The sequence below is a fragment of the Corythoichthys intestinalis genome, chromosome 1 (assembly GCF_030265065.1).
Source record: "Corythoichthys intestinalis isolate RoL2023-P3 chromosome 1, ASM3026506v1, whole genome shotgun sequence".
Taxonomy (NCBI): domain Eukaryota; kingdom Metazoa; phylum Chordata; class Actinopteri; order Syngnathiformes; family Syngnathidae; genus Corythoichthys; species Corythoichthys intestinalis.
Genome location: NC_080395.1, coordinates 70,906,561 through 70,927,548, shown reverse-complemented (window position 1 = coordinate 70,927,548; position 20,988 = coordinate 70,906,561). Strand labels below are relative to the sequence as shown.

The window sequence follows — 20,988 nt, the reverse complement described above, 5'->3', positions numbered from 1 at the left end:
AACACTGGCTTTGAGGCTTCAGATACGCTCCGCGTTTATGACGTCTGAGCGGAGTCCCTCTGTGACGAACGTGCCTACTTAAGGAACTTCCCTCCCTCCATCCACCGAATAAGCAAACCAGCGTCCTTGGTGCTTCTCGTCTCGTCCCCAAATAGTCCACTGGAGGATCCTCACCCGCGTGAAGCCTTTCTCCGTTCGCGGTGTCGCCATGTCGCCTCTTGTTCTGATGGTCGCCACCTTCGCCACCTTTTTGCCGGCGGCAGCGGTGTCGAGTGAGTAATTGGATTCATCCTTAAAGATTCACAAGTAATGAAGGCTTGCTTATTTTGCATGTCTTCGAATCTCATATTCCGATTTGTTGCAGGTTGCGAGCCTTGCAAATGTACGGAGTGTCCGATGTGCCCCACTTGTGCGCCTCCTCTTGGTCCGTGCCCTCCCACCCCTCCTCCATGCGAGACCATTCCTCCCACGCGTCCTCCAGCACCTACCTGCCCTGCTGCTCCTCTATGTGCACTGCCTCCAGCACCAGGTGACGTCGCAGATTCTACTCTGATGGACAAAGTTGAAGACATCACAGACCCGTGCATGCTAGTTATCTCCCCTAATAAGGTGAGTTTTTCATACCTGTCAACCCGAGGCCATTGGCAATCTTACAAATAGTGACTTATGCCCTTACAAATTGGTGACTAATCTTACGTTTTATATAGCGTGCAATATGAAACAAAAATAACTCAATTTTTAAAATATATGAATTTATTGGTAATATTGTCACATAGAACCCATAGACGGAGTTTGACAATTAGACTCGAGCGTATGACGTGGCACTCGCGAGGTTTCCGCCGCTATCGCCATTTTGGAAGCGGGAAACATAAACAGTGAGGCATTTCAACACAGGTCGCTCTTTAAAAATGGTTGGAAATTATTGTGCGGTAAAGAATTGCAACAACCGATCGAAAAGAAAGTAGAATGTACAGCTTGACGGAACACCATTGAGTTTCTTCCTGATCCCTACATGGAGAAAAGGCGAGGGAAAGGTCATATCTGAACTTACCAAACGTCGAAGAATGGCATGGGTGGCTTCGATCAGAAGGAAGGGCATAACGTTTGATTCTCCAGTTACACACAGAGTTTGCTCTATGCACTTCCACTCCGGTAAGTTAATTTCGTTTGTTTACGCACATTTTGGTAACTTTGTGCCCTAAGTCGGCCTGTTGTTAGCTATAGCTACAGCTAAACAACTAGCACGCATACATGTGCATTGTCTTCATAAGACATAATTCCTGTCGTTGCTAAATGAAAAAGCTGTAATATGTTGACGTGAGAGAGTGGCAAAGAATTTGTACACAGGCTACAGTTTCTGCAACAAAAAATGTGTACATCCTTGGTCACAGACTAATGTAAACACACATTGCCTACCTTTGCTAGAAAGATGGTGTTGCCGTTTACTATGGTCATAATGTGCAGATCCTGCACCCATCCGCAGCAAAACTGTTCGTAGCTTTGTAGCGATTTGTAGTTTCAGAATTGCTGATGAGTGTAGTAACTTACACCAAACACTAAATACAGCATGATGTCCATTTCGCGTAGTGGCGGAAGCTTGTCGACATCTTTATTCCATTTGTGTTCGGCTTGCTCGTAAGGGTTAACATTGTTCACATCCTTAAAATTGCTCACATATCTGTCCTTCGCCGTGGTAACAAGTTTGTCTCTGTATCGAACTGGCAAGTTTTCCTTACTTTTTTCCATCTTTGGCACTCGTAGTTGAATTGTACTTGCCGTTAAGTTTAAATGTCCCGTGATGCAGACGTGCTTCCGAAATGACTGCGTTGTCGCAAATCTCGCATGATCCCGTGCTGCTGTGACGTAAACGCTCGAGCCTAATATGTTGATGACCCAAAACGCAGCAGTGTCTGCAATAAAATGAACTTACAAGAATATTTAGAATAAGTTGACAATGAGCGTTTTTCGTTTCCCATCATTCTTGAGGGGAATTCTAAATCAGGCTGCTTAGCCAATACTTTTCACCAAGATCGTCAGCCAATGGAATTTGGTACGCCCGCCGGTATCGTGCCAATGTAGTTATCCCAGTCAAAAATTGTACCCTCTGGGCGGAGCCATATGGAGGTAGATTTTGGTCTCTATTATTCAAATAAAAAAAGTTGCTTCAATTAAAAAAAAAAAAAAAAAAAAAAATCAATCCAAAAAATCATAGGAAAAGTTTTTGAATGCAAAACAATATTTGAGATTGAAAAATTGGCATTTGAACACTTAATTTTTCATTGAAAAAGTTTTCTTTGATTGAAGATTGATTGATTGATTGATTGATTGATTGATTGATCCCTTTTGTGTTTGAGACATATTATGATTAGGACACTTGTGTCTAAATCAATCCGCCAAAAAGTTGCTTCAATCCAAAAAACATTTTCAAAGAAATAAATCATTTAAAAAAAAAAAAAAAAAAAAAAAAAAAAAATATCTATATCTATATATATATATATATATATATATATATATATATATATATATTAGTGACGGGATCTGTCGTTCACTTGAGCAAACGAATCCATTCCGGTTCGTTCAGTAAAAAGATTCGTTCAAACGAATCGTTCAACGAATCGTTCGCCCTCCTCACCTCCCTCCCCGCCCAAATGAATCGTTCGGTTAGTGAACGGGAAGTGACGTTGCCGAACGAATCACCAAAGACCGCTTCGCAGTATAACTGAACGGGAAGTGACATTGCTTGGTCCCTCCCTCTCTTGCACATTGACCACTCGTCGTAATTTCAGAAATGAGTGACAGGCGATATCATTCTGCTTTCACAGACACAGCCTCGTCTCCCTCCCGCTGCTGCAAAAGCGAGGGAGAACTTCCGCGTCGTCTGTCCTAGTTCAATGGGATCAAAGTCCTTCTTGTGCTTGTTGCATTTTGATATAAGACACAGTTAAACATTTCCCTTTTTTGAAGCACGGACTTTCTCAATCACGCTAAATTGCGTTTACGCTCCCTTCCCTCTTTCATATACCTTAACGCGTGTTTACGTTGACTGGCTGCTCGTGAAAGCAATTTGATATACCACCAAACAATTTTGACTAAAGAACAAATATATGTGGGATTTAAATAAACTGCCTTCGGCTATTTTTGTGGTTAAGTGAGATTTATTGCACACAAAGAAGAAAAAAATATTATTCAAACGCAGCAAAAAACATTTATATTTAGTGCACAAAAAAAAAATAAAATAAAAGACCATAAAAGTCAACATTAACAATAAAAATAAGAACATAATGAAAGTGATAAATAAAATAAATATCGAAAATTAAAACTATAAAAAAGATTTGAATGACATCTGAAAACTAATGAATAGGCATGATTTACATTTAGTGCAAAAAATAAAGTCCAAAAATGTCAAAATTACCAAATTACAATAACATATATTGAAAGTAGTAAATAGAATATAAATCGCACATTAAAACTAAAAAAAAGACTTAAATAACATCTGAAAACAAATAAATAGGCCTGATTTAAATTTAGTGCAGAAAAAAAAAATAAAGGACATAAATGTCAAGATTAACAATAGAAATTATAATAACATTGAAAGCGGTAAATAAAATATGAATCCCAAACTTAAAAAAAGACTTCAATAACATCTAAAAACAAATAAATAGGCCTGGTTTACATTTAGTGCAAAAAAAGTTGAAGTGACTAAGGAATGCAACATAAACATATAGGAACTAGGTAGCATACAATAAGAAATGTGAAATAAAATGATAGCAACTAAAATGCGCAATGAAAATAGACCACAAAAACAGTCATGTAAATAAAGATATCAGAAAAAAATCCCCAAATGGTGCTGTCTATTGTGCCTTCTTCACATTTGCATTTAAAAACACCAGCTGGCTGACTTTTGTTGAACTTAGTCTATTTCGTCTCTCTGTGAGGAGCTGTCCCATTTTACTGCAAATCCTCTCAGATGGGACAGATGTGGCCACGATACAAAGTCTCTTCATCATGACTTGGCTAAGTCTTGGATAGAGCACACCTCTACTTTGCCACCACGTGAGGGGGTTTGATGACCTTGAGATAAGTGGCTCCTCCAAAAAGGCACGGACCTCAAGCATGGACTCTGTCATTGGATTCTGACGGGTGCTCACAAGGTCTGAGACTTGCTGATCAAATTCTTGCCAAATCTGGCTGTCCTGGCTAGATTCCCGTGGCTGTGCAGCTGCTCCCGCTTCTTCTTCCACCTCCTGGTGGAGGAGGCTCCCTTTAGCTGCAGCATTGCGTAGATGCTGATAGACTCTATCAGAATCTTCAGCCCTGTTAAAAGCCATTCTTTTGAATCTAGGATCCAGTGCTGCTGCCTCAGAGAGCAAAACATGAGCCTCAATTTTGTGGAACCTGTGTGACATTTGCACACAAATTGTGTCCACCATGTGTTTCACAGCATCCATCAGGTTCGCATCTTTTTGTTTGTTTGCAACAATCTTCTGCAACCCTCTTGCTAGGAGAATCACCTTTGACGCAGTAACATATCTAACACAAAGAAAAACAAGGTTTGGTTTTGATAACAGCAACATTGATTAATACTGACACAGAACAATGTACTTTAATCCTTCAAAATAACAGGATTATCCAACATTGCATTTATAAAATTGATATACATACCTCTCACCACTAATCTCGCTGGTGACTTGCTCAAAGGGTTTCAAAATGTCACAGGCCTGCTGTATTTCATCCCACTCTTCTGGTGTTAGTGTGGACAGCTTTGGATTGGTGAGTGCCAAGGTGGTTATTACCGCATCTTTGTTCTGAAGGGCACTCTGGAGCATGAAGTAAGTTGAATTCCACCGTGTTGCACAGTCTTGCTTCAGCCTATATTCTGGCAAACCCAACTGCTGCTGGGTGGCTCGCAGTTTTTGTGTAGCAACTGTGCTTTTGTGCAAATATTCCACAATTGCCTTCACTTTTTCTACAGTTTTTCTAATTGCTGTTATGCCATTATTTACTATTAAATTAAGGGTGTGGGCAAAACAGAAAAGGTGTGGCCACCCTGTGTTCTGAATTGCCTTGACCACATTGGATGCGTTGTCAGACACACAGGCACATACCTTATCCTTTATGTCCCACTCTTTTGCAACTCTAATAAGCTGTTCTGATAGGTTGTTTGCTGTGTGTCTGTCACTTACTTCAAAACAGTCCAGCAGTACAGAGGCCATCTCACTTCCGTCAATAAAATGGCATGTTACTGACATGAAAGATGTGGTGGTTCTTGATGTCCAGCAGTCCGTGGTCAGACACACTGCTTGTGCTCTATTCACCCTTTCTTTCATCTTGGCTAGTGTTCTCTGGTACAAATCAGGTACAAATGTGTTTGACAGAGTTTTCCGACTTGGTAAAACATAGTGTGGGTTAAGTCCCTTTGTAAACAGACGGAATCCTTGGTCTTCCACAATCGAGTAGGGTTGAAAATCCATTGCTACCATTGTAGCAAGCATCTCATCTAATGCCTTTTGCCTCAGCGGGTCAATTGGCCTTGACACATAATGGGTGAGTCTTGTTTGAGTTACTCTCCCTGTCCTGGTTGTAGCGGTGACTGGTGGGCTAGCACTGGTTTCACAGGCCTGAACAGTACTGGTTGCAGCAGTGCTGCTGCCTGCAAGGGCAGGTTCCTCTCTCACCTCTTGTAGCTGAACAGTTGGATGTCTTGCTCTCAAATGTCTTTGGAGATTTGCTGTTGACCCCCCTTTAGTGGAAATCTTTGTTTTGCATATTTTGCAAATTGCAGCTGTTTCAGAGTCCTGGTCAAACTGTGTCCAAACAGCACTTCTTTTTCGTGACTGGCTCATCTTCTCTTTAATTCTCTCTCACTGTTTCACTAGGTATTTGTTTACTGAACTTCACCGACCAAAAAATGTTTGTAATAGAAGAAAACTGGCCTAGGACATGGGACCATGGAATTAATGAAACGTGAAGGGTGGACTTGTGTGTTTATAAGCATTGTGCTTTAATTGTAAGCATTGAGCAGGGACAACTTGTCACCCCTACCTGTTTAATGTAATAGTTTAGTCCTGACGACTTTGACACTTTCTGGTGGCTGTGGCCTGATGAGGGTCTTTAACCCACCCCCGCTACTAAGACAAGTACCAACATGTCTATCATTACCACGGCAACCAACTTCTGCTGCCAGTCTGCCATTTACTTTGTGTGGAAGTTGCCAATAGAATAGAATAGAATACTGCACATTGATATTGTACATAAATATGTATTGCACTTAGAATATGTGTGAATAGAAGTTAAGTAGCAGCAGCTGACAGTCAGTGAGGCAACCAGCGTGATTTGACTTCACAACAGCATCCATATGCAGATGCACACATCTCAGTGGAATTCACTGCTCTCTCCACATCAAAATCCCATTGAAAAAGCAATGAATTCCAGTAATCGACCCTGAAAAGGCATACCTGTGAAGTCAAAAAACATTCTAGGTGACTCCCTCTTGAAGCCCATTAAAAGAATGCAAAAAAAGTCATCAGAGCAAAGGGAGGCTACTTTGAAGATACCAGAATATATGTTTTTAGTTATTTCACCTTTTTTTCTCGCTAAGTACATAATTCCACACGTGTTCATTCATAGTTTTGTTACCTTCAGTGATAATTTACAATGTATATAGTCATAAAAATAAAGAAAATGCTCGAATGAGGTGTGTCCAAACTTTTGGCCTTGCTGTATAAACAAACAAAAAAAGGCTTTTGACAGTTACAGTATTGTAACAAAAAACTTCAACTTTAGCCTTGTCTTTATATACACTGTAATGTAAGCATTTGTCAATAATAAAACAACACTGGACACAACTTAGTACAGGACATGTGAATTTAAAATCAGGATTATAAAACTATTACTACGTACTTAATAGTAATTTCTGTTGTGCATTGTGTGCACATACAAAATAGCATGATTCCCGTCCCCTCCCCGCTGCGCCAAATAGCCCCCCTTGTACTGGCTAGAAAGTAGTCCTACTGTATATTATCTTTGCACTCTCATTTGTCTGTTAAGAAAATGGAAACATATATGTATATATACATCCTCCGTGCCCTTGTTTAGTTTTTGGGCGCTTAAATAGCACAGGATGGACGGATGGACTCAATCAACATTAATTTGTCAAATTTGCGCCCCAACCCGACAAGCTCTGACATGGGAGAGAAAAAAAAAACACTTAGAAAAAATTGAATGAAATACTGTTTAATAGCAAATCCATATTATGGTGATCGTACTAAATAGTCATTTTCACTGGGCACAGATGAGATAAATTTCTCTGCCGTGACGTCCAGCTAGTCTCTTGACAGCTTTCTCGCCCGCCCCCGCGACGTCTCCGTAGCTCACTCAGCCTTTGCTCCGCTCGCCTTGTAGCTACTGGCGAAAAAGTTTTAAACTACTATAAAGTTGATACTATGTCGTCATATGTAGTTTCGAGTCTGTTGAGAAAAGTACACTAAACCTTGCTCACTGTTTTGTGTGGTGATTTTGTTTGTTAATTTGAGTAGCATATGATAGGCTCAACATTAAAAAAGATGTGACAAAGCCCTTTCCTTTCCGTGCTTGACTCGTTCACTACAGCAGCGCTGCTGCGTGACTGCCGGGAAGCCAAGTTAGCATAGCAGAACGAATCGTCTAACCCAGGGGTGTCCAAACTTTTTGCAAAGGGGGCCAGATTTGGTGTGGTAAAAATGTGGGGGGCCGACCTTGGCTGACGTCATTTACGTGGAACAATATATTTAAGCAAATTTTAGCAAGCCATTCTGTGTGTCACATTTGCTTTATTTATTTATTTATTTTTTTAATTAATAATTTCAACAATCTCGCAACTAGCGTTTGTGGCGTTCCCTTTCGACTCTCGGGATCTTGCGGATTACTGCTGCTGTGAAATTAAACTAGCTTCAAGTTGCTTCAATTTCTCGCTGCGTATCTTCCCTGTAATCTTGTCGTACATATCAGCGTGTCTTGTTTGGTAATATCGCCTCACATTAAACTCTTTAAAAACAGCGACTGTCTCTTTGCAAATGAGGCAGACACAGTTGTCGCTTATTTTAGTGAAGAAATAGTCCAATTTCCACCTATCCGTGAAGCGTCGGCCGTCGCAGTCAACTTTGTTTTTTGTTGTTGATCGTTGCCATTTTAGAAAATTGGAAGTCAAGGGTCACACGGGGTAATGTTGCTTAGAGGGCTGCTGCCTTTTAGTGGGTAAATGAGGAGAAGCATTTAATGTGTAAGCAGTACTGCTGACCAATTTAATAAATCTGTGTGCGGGCCAGACATTATTGATCCTCTGACAGAGGCTGGGGCCGGATGAAATTTGACCACGGGCCGCATTTGGCCCCCGGGCCGCACTTTGGACATGTCTGGTCTAACCATTCTCGGTCGGGACTCGGTAGGAGGACCGACAGTAAGTGAACGGGAAGTGACATAACTCAGTCTTGCCCCCTTGCGTGCACGCTGGCTGCTTATTGGCCACACGTGGAAGGGAGTGACAGACACCCTGATTCTGTTTCCGCTCCCTCCCCTGCCCGCGATGAGGCTGGCGTCTGATTGGTTGTGTGCGATGTCAGAAGACGCTGCCGCTTGCTCAACGCCCTCCCACGCGGCTAATAAGTACCAGCTTCATTCATAGAACGAATCAGTGCAGAAGGTGATTAGTTCGGTCTCGTTCACCCAAACTATTCGTTCAAAAAGAACGAATCGTTCACGACCGATACAACACTAATATATATATATATATATATATATATATACACTCACCGGCCACTTTATTAGGTACACCATGCTAGTAACGGGTTGGACCCCCTTTTGCCTTCAGAACTGCCTCAATTCTTCGTGGCATAGATTCAACAAGGTGCTGGAAGCATTCCTCAGAGAGTTTGGTCCGTATTGACATGATGGCATCACACTGTTGGTTATTTGAGTGACTTTGAACGTGGCATGGTTGTTGGTGCCAGAAGGGCTGGTCTGAGTATTTCAGAAACTGCTGATCTACTGGGATTTTCAAGCACAACCATATCTAGGGCTTACAGAGAATGGTCCAAAAAAGAAAAACAGTGTGCGGCAGTTCTGTGAGCGGAAATGCCTTGTTGATGCCAGAGGTCAGAGGAGAATGGCCAGACTGGTTCGAGCTGATAGAAAGGTAACAGTGACTCAAATAACCACAGGTTACAACCAAGGTAGGCAGAAGAGCATCTCTGAACGCACAGTACGTCAAACTTTGAGGCAGATGGGCTACAGCAGCAGAAGACCACGCCGGGTGCCACTCCTTTCAGCTAAGACCAGGAAACTGAGGCTACAATTTGCACAAGCTTATCAAAATTGGACAATAGAAGATTGGAAAAATGTTGCCTGGGCTGATGAGTCTCGATTTCTGCTGCGACATTCGGATGGTAGGGTCAGAATTTGGCGTCATCAACATGAAAGCCTGGATCCATCCTGCCTTGTATCAATGGTTCAGGCTGGTGGTGGTGGTGTAATGGTGTGGGGAATATTTTCTTGGCACTCTTTGGGCCCCTTGGTACCAATTGAGCATCGTTGGAACGCCACAGCCTACCTGAGAATTGTTGCTATGTCCATCCCTTTATGACCACAATGTACCCAACTTCTGATGGCTACTTTCAGCAGGATAATGCGCAGTGTCATAAAGCTGGAATCATCTGACTGGTTTGTTGAACATGACAATGAGTTCACTGTACTCAAATGGCCTCCACAGTCACTAGATCTCAATCCAATAGAGCATCTTTGGGATGTGGTGGAACAGGAGATTCGCATCATGGATGTGCAGCCGACAAATCTGCACCAACTGTGTTATGCCATTATGTCAATATGGACCAAACTCTCTGAGGAATGCTTCCAGCACCTTGTTGAATCTATGCCACGAAGAATTGAGGCAGTTCTGAAGGCAAAAGGGGGTCCAACCCGTTAATAGCATGGTGTACCTAATAAAGTGGCCGGTGAGGGTATATTAAATTATATGCAAAGCAAATGACCGTCTAAGGTGCTCGAAAAATAATTTAGACCCATTTTAAAAATGTTTTTTTGTTCATTTCATTCATTTTTGTTGCAGTTTTATTGCTTTACAGCCTCAATACATATATATATGTATAAGAAAGTCAATTACATGCAATGACACTTTTCGGCCACCAGGGGGGCATGGCCCCCCTTAAAATCCGCTTATGATATAACCTGGTGCCATCAAAGAACAATCAATAGCTTCAGCTACACCATGATTACTAAAATTTAACTGACTTTTGTTATAATTGTATGTAGCACTTTCGGCAATTTCTATCATGTCTTTTGATGGCTGCACTTCAGCTCGCAATTCAGTTTGACTTGAGAGTTGTTCGTTTGTGTGTCCAATTATAAATCAAAAGGTCAATTGATAAAATTAACTTACCGATGCAACCTTTGAGTCAGGGAACATTTCTTTTTCTAATTCTGATCAGCAATAGTTGCAGGCAAATTGTGTTCGGCAACAAATTAGCAGATTAAAATCTCCGCTTTCGTCTTTTTTCATTCTGAAGACTTCATCTTTATTACCAGTGTTGTTAATCTCACTTTAAAAAAGTTAATTTTTTTACAGTTACAAATTACATCTCCCAAAAAGTTAGCTGAATCTAAGAGTAATTAGTTACTTGGCAAAGTAACTAGTGTTACGGTTCATGTATTTTTTTCCCCATTTAAAAAAAAAACAAAACATAGTAACCTTTGCTATGTTTGGAAGTCATTTAATGTTGTGAATCAATCGTTAAAGTTGTTAAAAGTGCTCCCGTTTTTGCATTAGTTCCCTTCTGTCTACTTTCGACATGTGAAAGTTTTGAAACTGTTTCATCATTTAACGATAGATTCAAGTCAAGAATTTGCCGATTTAGGAGTATTTTAGATGAAAAGTTGCTTAAGTTCGATAGGAAGGTTCACGACAACAGAGCCTTTCTGAGAAGTCTACTGCTTCAAAATGGCGGCTGTTTATTAACTTTTTTAATATGTCTGTCATTTCGCATGTAGTTCTATAATCATGTGATATCTAGGCGTAGATTGTAGGCTGTCGAGAGGCTGTCGACTACAGTCAGGAAATGTTGAAGCCACCTAGCCTAGCATCACGTTTGCTACAGCGACACAACAAACACTCTTCTCTCTCAGTGTCTCTTACTTTTCTTGCGTCATTCAGCCAACGTAGTAACGCATCGTAACGCACATTGGCTCGTTGCCAAAACGGTGACAAAATCCGAACATAATGCATGAAAAACATACAGATTTTGAACATACAGCGTACACATTTAAAAATCAGTACTCACTTGTACAAATTACGCCGAAACCGTACAACTTGACAGGTATGATGTTTACAGAGCTAAACCTACCAATTCTGACTACAAATCTTTGTTTAAGGTAGAGGAAAAAGTTGTACAATATATTGTGTTATTATTTTTGATAGATCTTATGGTTCAGCATTTAATTTCATTAATTATGCTTAGAAAATAAAATAAGGTTTAGGATGTATATATGAATATACGCTAAGATTATTTTAAAATAAGAAAGTGCTATGTCAAGGATAAGTGCAAGTATAAAAAGTGCTAAAAGATTTAAATACAAACCACATTACAATCCGTTAAAAAAATAATAAAATAAAATTCAACCTATATACAGCATGCAATTCAATTTGTGCAGTCCTGTAACCAGCAGCCCCAAAATCAAATATAATCCAATGATAATGAAATGTTTAAAAAATATATATGTATAAACGAGGAAAGGGGCTATATATTTATAATTACATTTATATATTTGAAAGATTTGTTAATGTAGAATCTATATTCTCTCCACTATTTTTGTCAAATTTTAAAGTGCTCAGTTAAAACTTAAGTGCCAACAGTACAGAACCAGAATAAAATACACAAAAACTTAATATATACAAATAATGCCACACAATGCAAGAAAATATAAACAAAACTTAAATGACTATGTACAATATATACAAAAATCAAAGGAAAAGCTATATAATTGGCCTTGGGCCAATATATGTATGTACACCTAGATCTCTAGATACACATATACCCAGGCTTGAGCTGGGAGCCACTATGCTCAGCTTCGTCCCCGCGAGGACTGAGCTTACTGACTTAGCTTTTGATGGACTCCCCTTGTTTCACAAGAAAACAGCTACTTCTATTAAGGAGTAGGAGAGTGTAATAAGAGCTTTGTTGTTGTTGTGAACTACAGTTCCACACAAACTTACATCGAGATATTAGCTTAGCCATTGGATAAGAGAGCCATTTTTCAAGTGTCCTTTCAATAAAGTCCATTTATCAAGGTTTCCTTGGCCACGCCGTACCTGTGCTATTGGACGGGCTAAAACTTGCTCACTGCCCCCAGTAACGCACCATCATACCGGGGTTAAGAATCGGCACCTTTCAAACTAAATTTCTCGAGCCTCCTTGTTTGTAGAATATTTGGGAAGACCTTTACGGCATCATGCTTTATTTCTGGCGCATCATGTCAGAAAAAAAAACTGGGATAATGTTTAAAAGATAGTGGAAAAACTGAAATATTGGTCTTGAAAGTCCTGAAGAATTGCTTGAATTTGGACATGAAAAATGGTGTATGAAACATGAGTACTCGAATGAAATTATCAACTGACTTGTTCAAAATTGTGTGTGCGCTTGCAGGAAGGATTCCTAGTTAAGCTTCTCGGCCTTTTCGGTGTGGGCCGCAGCATCGCCATAAGAGGAAATGTCCAACCGGAGGCAGATATGTAAGTACTCGGCTGGACAAGGCCGCCCTTCACGGATACGGCCGTTACAATGACAAATTGTTTGAATTGCAGCGTCACCTTCCAACTGCGCACGGCCAAAGGCACCGCGATGAACCTGGGCTTTCGTGTCAACGGGCAAGATACGGCGCGCAACTCCAAACTGGGCGGCTTTTGGGACGTCGAAGAGGAGACAGAGGCAGACCCTCTCCCCATTGGACGCCACTTTGAGGTCAGGTGACTAAAGTCAAGTACTGCACAGCGGACTGTTGTTGTAGGTGTCACTACCTGATCGTGACGGGCTACCAGATTGCAACGGATTGCTACTGTGTACGCGCGAAACTATGTCACTTCCCCTCGAGTTTGGACGGCAGACTAACGCGTGATAGATTCAATGAAAGAAGTACATTTTCCTAAATAGGTAGGGCAAGTGAGGTATACCCTGATCCGGTCGATGCATACGTATGTACATATAAAAAGGGAAGTGTTTTTCGAGGGTTTTACAAATATCTACAGATGAATTAGTATTTTTAGTTGATAAGATCCATGTAAGAAACTGTTATTGTAAAAATATACGAAAGCTTCAGATTCGTTTATGTTCTACACATTTACATTTAAAATGATTCAGCATTCAGCAGGTATAGTGTTTACCTACTACATAATAATTGGATTCTTTCTTATGAGTCATTTAAAAAAATATCACATCAAAAAAGAAATTTATTTCTATCGTTGAATCCATCACGTAAATAACTATATCTGCCTTCAACACGCTAAAAAAACTGACATCGGTTTGCGCATGCATCGTAGCAATCCATTGCGATCCGGTAACCCAACACGATCGGGTAGTGACATCGACACCGTCTCCCCGTTGCTCAGGTGATCATAAGGAGCGACGTCGACCGCTTCCGCGTGACCGTCGGCGGTGTCCACCAGGAGGATTTCGCTTATCAAGGCTTCCACCCGCGAAACTTCATGGCGCTGACAAGTCAGCGTGATGTGTCGCTGATGGACGTCAAGCTGATATGATGTCTTCGATAACGGAACGATCGGAAGCACAACCTCCCGTCTGGGCGTTCGCTTCTTGTCTCGACGTCAATTTTTTTTTTTTTCAACCCCTATTGTAAGCACGCATGGGGAATATTTCTCAAGCCTTCATTTTTTTGAAATATCACCTGTGACACAGCACAAATAAGAGATTTTGATTTGTTGATTTGAAGATTCCCGACCCCTGACATAGGGTAATGTAGCTGTAATCAGCTACGCATTTTACATACATGTACCGTAGCTGAGAGCCACGACATTAGCCTGGCTAATTAAATATTTCAAAAACAGTGGGGCAAATGAGTATTTAGTCAACCACTAATTGTGCAAGTTCTCCCACTTGAAAATATTAGAGAGGCCTGTAATTGTCAACATGGGTAAACCTCAACCATGAGAGACAGAATGTGGGAAAAAACAAACAGAAAATCACATTGTTTGATTTTGAGAATTTATTTGCAAATCATGGTGGAAAATTAGTATTTGGTCAATACCAAGTTATCTCAATACCCTATACGTACCCTTTGTTGGCAATAACGGAGGCCAAACGTTTTCTGTAACTCTTCACAAGCTTTTCACACACTGTTGCTGGTATTTTGGCCCATTCCTCCATGCAGATGACCTCCAGAGCAGTGATGTTTTGGGGATGTCGTTGGGCAACACGGACTTTCAACTCCCTCCACAGATTTTCTATGGGGTTGAGATCTGGAGACTGGCTAGGCCACTCCAGGACCTTGAAATGCTTCTTATGAAGCCACTCATTTGTTGCTGTTTTACGAAAAAGTCAAAGGTTCGCAGTGATTCAGCAACAGGCACACTTTCGCGATATAGACAATGTTTATTGATTAGAAATTGCAAATAAATGAAGTTTATTGATTACAATTGATTACAATCCCACAAAGGCGAGCAAAAAATAAGCATGACACAGAATAACCACAGCGCTAGGTCTAGATTGTCACTGATAACGTCTAAAACCCCTATGATGCAGTTTAAACACAAGCATAAGAAACAATGGCGCTAGATATATGTAGTTGTCAAAGCTAAAATACCCCCACGCCACAGTAAGCACAACGAGTTCCCTGATTATGAATCAAGCTTCCTACGACCGACCCTGGCGTAGCCCGGAAAATGTCGGTCTCTTTATTGGCACATGTCACGTGGGAACAGAGGTGGCCTGCCCCTGCTCTCAGGAGACGCACTGCCTGCCCAAAAAAGGTAATCTTAGCATGTTTTGCTCAACCTCTTAAGGAGATGAGTCTCGTGTCCAAATATGATTGGTTCACTCGTACTTTTTAGCAGCAGATGGTTCGCATCAAATGTCTTGGTTACCATAGCAATGAGCTAAACCGCGCCAAAGTGGCGGGCATAACCTGATAAGTTGTATTATCAGTCCAAAAGAATGTGTGCACATAAAAACAGCAATACACAGTTACTCTTCTCAAAGGCAGTTATTGCTATAAAGGCAGTTATTGCTATATGTGTGTAGTTATATATGTGGAACACAATTCGGGTCACAAGAAAGGTGTTAGGTCTAAACTTACTTGTATCTAGCAAAATAATAAAGACCTAGAGGAGGACGAAGACAAGGATCAAATAGGAGACAGTGATAAGGCTTTACGCTGGCGGCCGTCAGGAGAAAAGGTTGATGCAGAGCGAGTAGCTTGCAACAAGCTTATCTAAACCACCCCCTGAGGAGCGCCAGCCTTTTATTAAGGAGTTGGAGAGCATTCATTGCACATGCGTAAGTTTTGTTTGATCAAGATTGTATCATTTACTGAGAACAGAAACCAGAATGAAACATTATGGTGACATTTACTGAAAACAGAACTTTACGCTTTCCATTGTGTAAACACTAAAAAGCATAAGTGAATAGAGACAACAATCATAACACCTAGTTTTAAACACACATAATTGCATTTACTATTGAAAATATTGTGAATATTGTTAATACTGTTATTGTGAATATTGTTAATACTGTTAGCACATCTCACAAAAGGTCATAAAAAGGTTACAGGTGTTTTTACCCAAGAAAGGTCATAAAAAGGTTACAGGTGTTCCCCATTCAGTTGCCCTGGCTGTGTGTTTGGGATCATTGTCATGCTGAAAGACCCAGCCACGTCTCCTCTTCAATGCCCTTGCTGATGGAAGGAGATTTTCACTCAAAATCTCTCGATACATGACCCCATTCATTCTTTCCTTTACACAGATCAGTCGTCCTGGTCCCTTTGCAGAAAAACTGCCCCAAAGCATGATGTTTCCACCCCCATGCTTCACAGTGGGTTCTTCGGATGCAATTCAGTATTCTTTATCCTCCAAACATGAGAACCTGTTTCTACCAAAAAGTTCTATTTTGATTTCATCTGCCCATAACACATTCTCCCAGTCCTCTTCTGGATCATCCAAATGCTCTCTAGCGAACCGCAGACGGTCCCGGACGTGTACTTTCTTCAGCAGGGGGACACGTCTGGCAGTGCAGGATTTGAGTTCCTGGCGGTGATAGTATCCTTTGTTACAGTGGTTCCTAGCTCTCTGTCATTCACTCGGTCCTCCTGTGTGATTCTGGGATTTTTGCTCACCGTTCTTGTTATCATTTTGACGCCAGGGGGTAAGATTTTGCATGGAGCCCCAGATCGAGGGAGATTATCAGTGGTCTTGCATGTCTTTCATTTTCTAATAATTGCTCCAACAGTTGATTTCTTTACACCAAGCGTTTTACCTATTGCAGATTCAGTCTTCTCAGCCTGGCACAGATCTACAATTTTGTCTCTGGTGTCCTTCGACAGCTCTTTGGTCCCATAGTGGAGTTTGGAGTGTGACTGACTGAGTTTGTGGACAGGTGTGTTATATACCGATAATGAGTTAAAACAGGTGCCATTAACACAGGTAACGAATGGAGCGTCGTTAGACGTCGTTAGAAGAAGTTAGACCTCTTTGACAGCCAGAAATCTTGCTTGTTTGAGGGTGACCAAATACTTATTTTCCACTAAGGTAACACCAGTTACTTTGCCAAGTAACTAATTAGTCTTACTAACTCAATTACTTTTTGGGAGAAGTAATTTGTAACTAATTACTATTTAAAAGTAAGATTAACAACACTGGTCATGACGATGAAATCTGCAGAATGAAAAGTGACGAAAGCGGATATTTTATTCTGCCAATTTGTTGCAGAACACAATTTGCCCGCAAATATTGCTAATCACTTCTCAGAATTAGCAAAAGAAATGTTCCCTGACTCAAAGATTGCATCGGTAAGTTCATTTTATCAATTGACCTTTTTAATTTGAACACACTAGCAAACTACCTTCAAGTCAAACTGGATTGCGAGCTGAAGTGCAGCCATCAAAAGACATGATAGAAATTGCCAAAAGTGCTACATACAATTACAACAAAAGTCACTGTTAAATTTTAGTAATCATGATGTAGCTGAAGATATTGATTATTCTTTGATTGCACCAGGTTATATGTTACAATATTACCAATAAATTTATATGATTTTAAAAATTGAGTTTTATTTTTGTTTCATATTGCACACTATATACAACGTTGTAAGATTAGTCACAAATTTGTAAGGGCATACGTCACTATTTTTAATATTGCCAACAGCTTCGGGTTGACAGGTATGGTAAAGGGACTTTCACTTGAAGCCACCACGTTGCCTTACCGTTAGGGGATAAAAACCTAGTATATGGCAGAAAACACAGACAGGACTGAAAAAAGCAGTTTCTGCTCTTGCAACCCTCTATAAAATAAACTGCTGTATTTTAAGCCAAAAGAACTGTTGTGTTTGATAGAACAATATGTTTATATGCTGCCATAACAGATTCATGGCCCATTAAGCCCCCAAACTATTTTTAATTTATCTCTTTTACCCTGGAAACCCCCGTTTACAGATGTTGCGCAACCGCTTTTGTTTCAACCCAGCCATAAAAAGAAGGTAATTAGTTATATTTATTATTCAAAATGTCTGTCATTTTTAGCTGAGAATCATTATTCGGTGTCCAATATTTCGTTTTAAAGGCAAAAAACGACATTAAAAAATTATTCACTCGCATATTTTAAACAAATTTTGCCAGAATGAAAAAATTGGTGTCTGTAAAAAAGTCATGGATATCTGCCTCATAACTATTGCTTATTTGTATTTTTTTTGTTACTTTCACATTCCCCCCGATATGTTAGATGATAAATAATCGATCCAAACAAAGAAAGAAAGAAAAAAAAAAGATTAAAAGGGTAAATATATGAAAAACATCTCGATCACTCCTTGATGCCTGCGATTGCTGCATCGTGACCCTTGTTAGATTACCCATATCACCCATAAAATTCCAAAAAAGCTGTGGCCATTCACAGCTGTGTCTTGACACTTAGTGATACATACTACATGGAGTTTTTGGATCGAAACAAGGTAAGTACGCGATAATAATTAGTTGAAGTCATGGCGTCTGTAATTCTGCTCCCTCGTGCGCTCACCTCCAGATAGGGTTTTGCTGTTTAATTTTTTTTTTTTTTGTAATGCCCTCCGGTTCAAAAATTTTCTTCCCCCCGGTAAATTGAGATTTTAAGCTTTCCAATGATGTATCACACATGTATATCGGAGAATTTTGAAATTTGGCCAAATTGGGGGTCACAGAACTTCAAGTCACCTGAGTGTTTTCCGCCATATGTTATTAATGTCATTTTGTTACTGGGAAAATACTTCATTCGCAAGTACAAATATTTTAAGACAAAAGCTTGTTTTGAACATTGGATGATCGGTCCACTAAAAGAGTCTCCAACCAAATATGTGGTTGGGTTCCAAAATAAAAGCCAACCAAATTCTGCACACAAACCTAATAAAAAATGATGGTGTGGCTCACTGTGGACTTTGCCACCTATACCATCTCAAAATTATTTATTTTTATCTAAAATTATCTTTTTAAATCAGTATGTATCAATATATATACAATACATGCATACAAACAATATGATTTGTTGACTTTTATTTTTGAGGTGGACTACGCAGCACGTTGCTGGTATGTTACAATTCGAACACATAAAATGTAAAGCAAGTACAATGCGCGTGAAAGGAACCGTTTTCCTCGTGACGTTGGTTCGTTTGTTTTACGTAAAAGCTCCAGGGCTACGTAGAATGAATCGAAAACGTATGAGGAGGATATCATGATACATACACGGGGTCGTCGGACCAGTGCAAAATACGTGCATGGACTTGAAAAAAGACACAGGCAGCGTTTCTGATTTTCTCGTGTGCCCCTGCTTGTTTGAGGAGCGGTGAGTGAAATTCTTTTTGGGAAGTGGCGTGTATATATCTGTGCGTAAGGTATGAGGATCGAATGGGACTGAATACAAACAAATCTATAAATAGATGCTTAAATGTGTCATTAATTAATTGAAATGTGAATAACATAAATAAAACTGTCATTAATTCATTATAATACCAGCTCATTTAATGTAAAAACACACATATATATTTCACTATATTGTTAATTATTAATGGCATTGTGTTATTTATACCTGAATGTTCTGAATGTTGAATGGTAGATATTTTTCACGTCAATAAATGTGAGTTATGATCATGCTAAAATCAGAGGAAAATTCTTGCAATGTGATATTGCTTATGTACTTGTATTGATAACAGAGAGCTTTGATTTAATTTTATATCACTCATTAGTATTCATGAAAATCAGAATTACTAATTTGGGTCTCTAACGATTTCACCTGTGTGACGCAGTTTCTCCTGCGAAAATGAAATACTATAATATACTATACTATATATACCATACTTTAAAAAAAAAAAAATAAATAAATAAAAAAAAAATATATATATATATATATATATATATATATATATATATATATATATATATATATATATATATATATATATATATATATATATATATATATATTTGAATAAAATAAACTGCCAAAATTAACATTGTACGGGGTCCAGTCTAATGACTCGTACAATATCCACGCCGCGTGAACATTTTGTTTTCAGAAAAATAAATAAGCTGGTCTGCTACCTGCTGACCACTTTAGGTAGCCTGATTGTGACCCATTTTGTTGTAGTTTCATTTATTGACCTAATTTTCAAGTTTGCCGATGGTCAGTCAAGATATAGCTGGTAAAGTCCCCTGAATTTTTTTTCCCAAACGTGCTCAGTCCAGAGCTTACTGACAGTTGTACTTGAATGAGAGTGAAAATCAAATAACCAAATGCGTCCCTTTGTCCATCGTCACCAATGGAGTATTTTATGCACCAATAAAATTTGTTTAACTCAGAAGCGGATTGATCAGACTTTTTACAGGTGTGGTACCATTTTGTTTTGGAAATTTAGCTCTAAATGATGGAAACACTGAACTTTTTTTTTTTTTTTTTTTTTTTTTTTTTTTAACTTTAGACGTATTTACAACTTCCTTAAAAATGTAAGAATGTCATTTTTTCTGATAAATTAACTGTGGAATTACTATGGCATCCAACAAAACTGATAAATTAACTGTGGAATGACTATGACTACAAACAAAAAGAAATTGCATCTCTTTCACCCACAGAAGTTTCAGCCAGTATTTGATTCCTACTACATTCAAAGGCAGGTGAGTTGATGAAAGTGAGGCATCCAGTATCTTTCTCAATGCATCTGTCTCACCACTTGTTGTTCTTTTAACAGTAATGGGTGTTTTGCAGCAACTTTTTGCCGTTCTCTGGAAGAACATGCTACACCTCAGTAGCCACAAGGTGCCGTCCTTTCTTATCCTTGAGGTTTGAAATTGTGTTCAGAAATCACACTGAAACAGGCAAAGCTGAGGTTCACACATTACAATTTTTTACATCCTAAAAAGGTATTGACCCTTTCATGATGAGGTTAAAAATTTACCGTTGGGAAAACTTGGAGGCTTTGTTAAAGCAAGGGTCCAAAATTCTGTTGAGATAAGCTGAATTAGCCTTTATGTTTTCTACTTTGTCATGTTTTTTATAGCCCCAGTTTCAATGAATTTGGGATGTTAGGTTAAACATAAATCAAATGATTAATACACTGATTTGCAAAACATGTTCAACCTATATTTTATTGAATACACGACAAAGACTATCATTTACTGTGTGTTTATACTGATAAAACGTTATTGTTTATGGGGTGGCATGGCTCAGATGTAGTTGTCATCTCTCAACCCAAAGGTTGTGGGTTT

At 39.4% G+C, this 20,988-nt stretch overlaps 1 protein-coding gene across 1 annotated transcript; it reads left to right on the top strand.

The window, feature by feature from the left end:
* Positions 1-17: 17 nt before the first annotated feature.
* Positions 18-17,320, top strand: LOC130917160 (uncharacterized). Its single transcript, XM_057838268.1, has 5 exons — positions 18-272; positions 365-609; positions 12,687-12,772; positions 12,845-13,001; positions 13,646-17,320. Exons 1-5 carry the CDS (start codon positions 209-211, stop codon positions 13,793-13,795), a joined length of 702 nt encoding a protein of 233 aa, XP_057694251.1. The 5' UTR covers positions 18-208; the 3' UTR covers positions 13,796-17,320.
* The last annotated feature ends 3,668 nt before the right edge of the window (positions 17,321-20,988 follow it).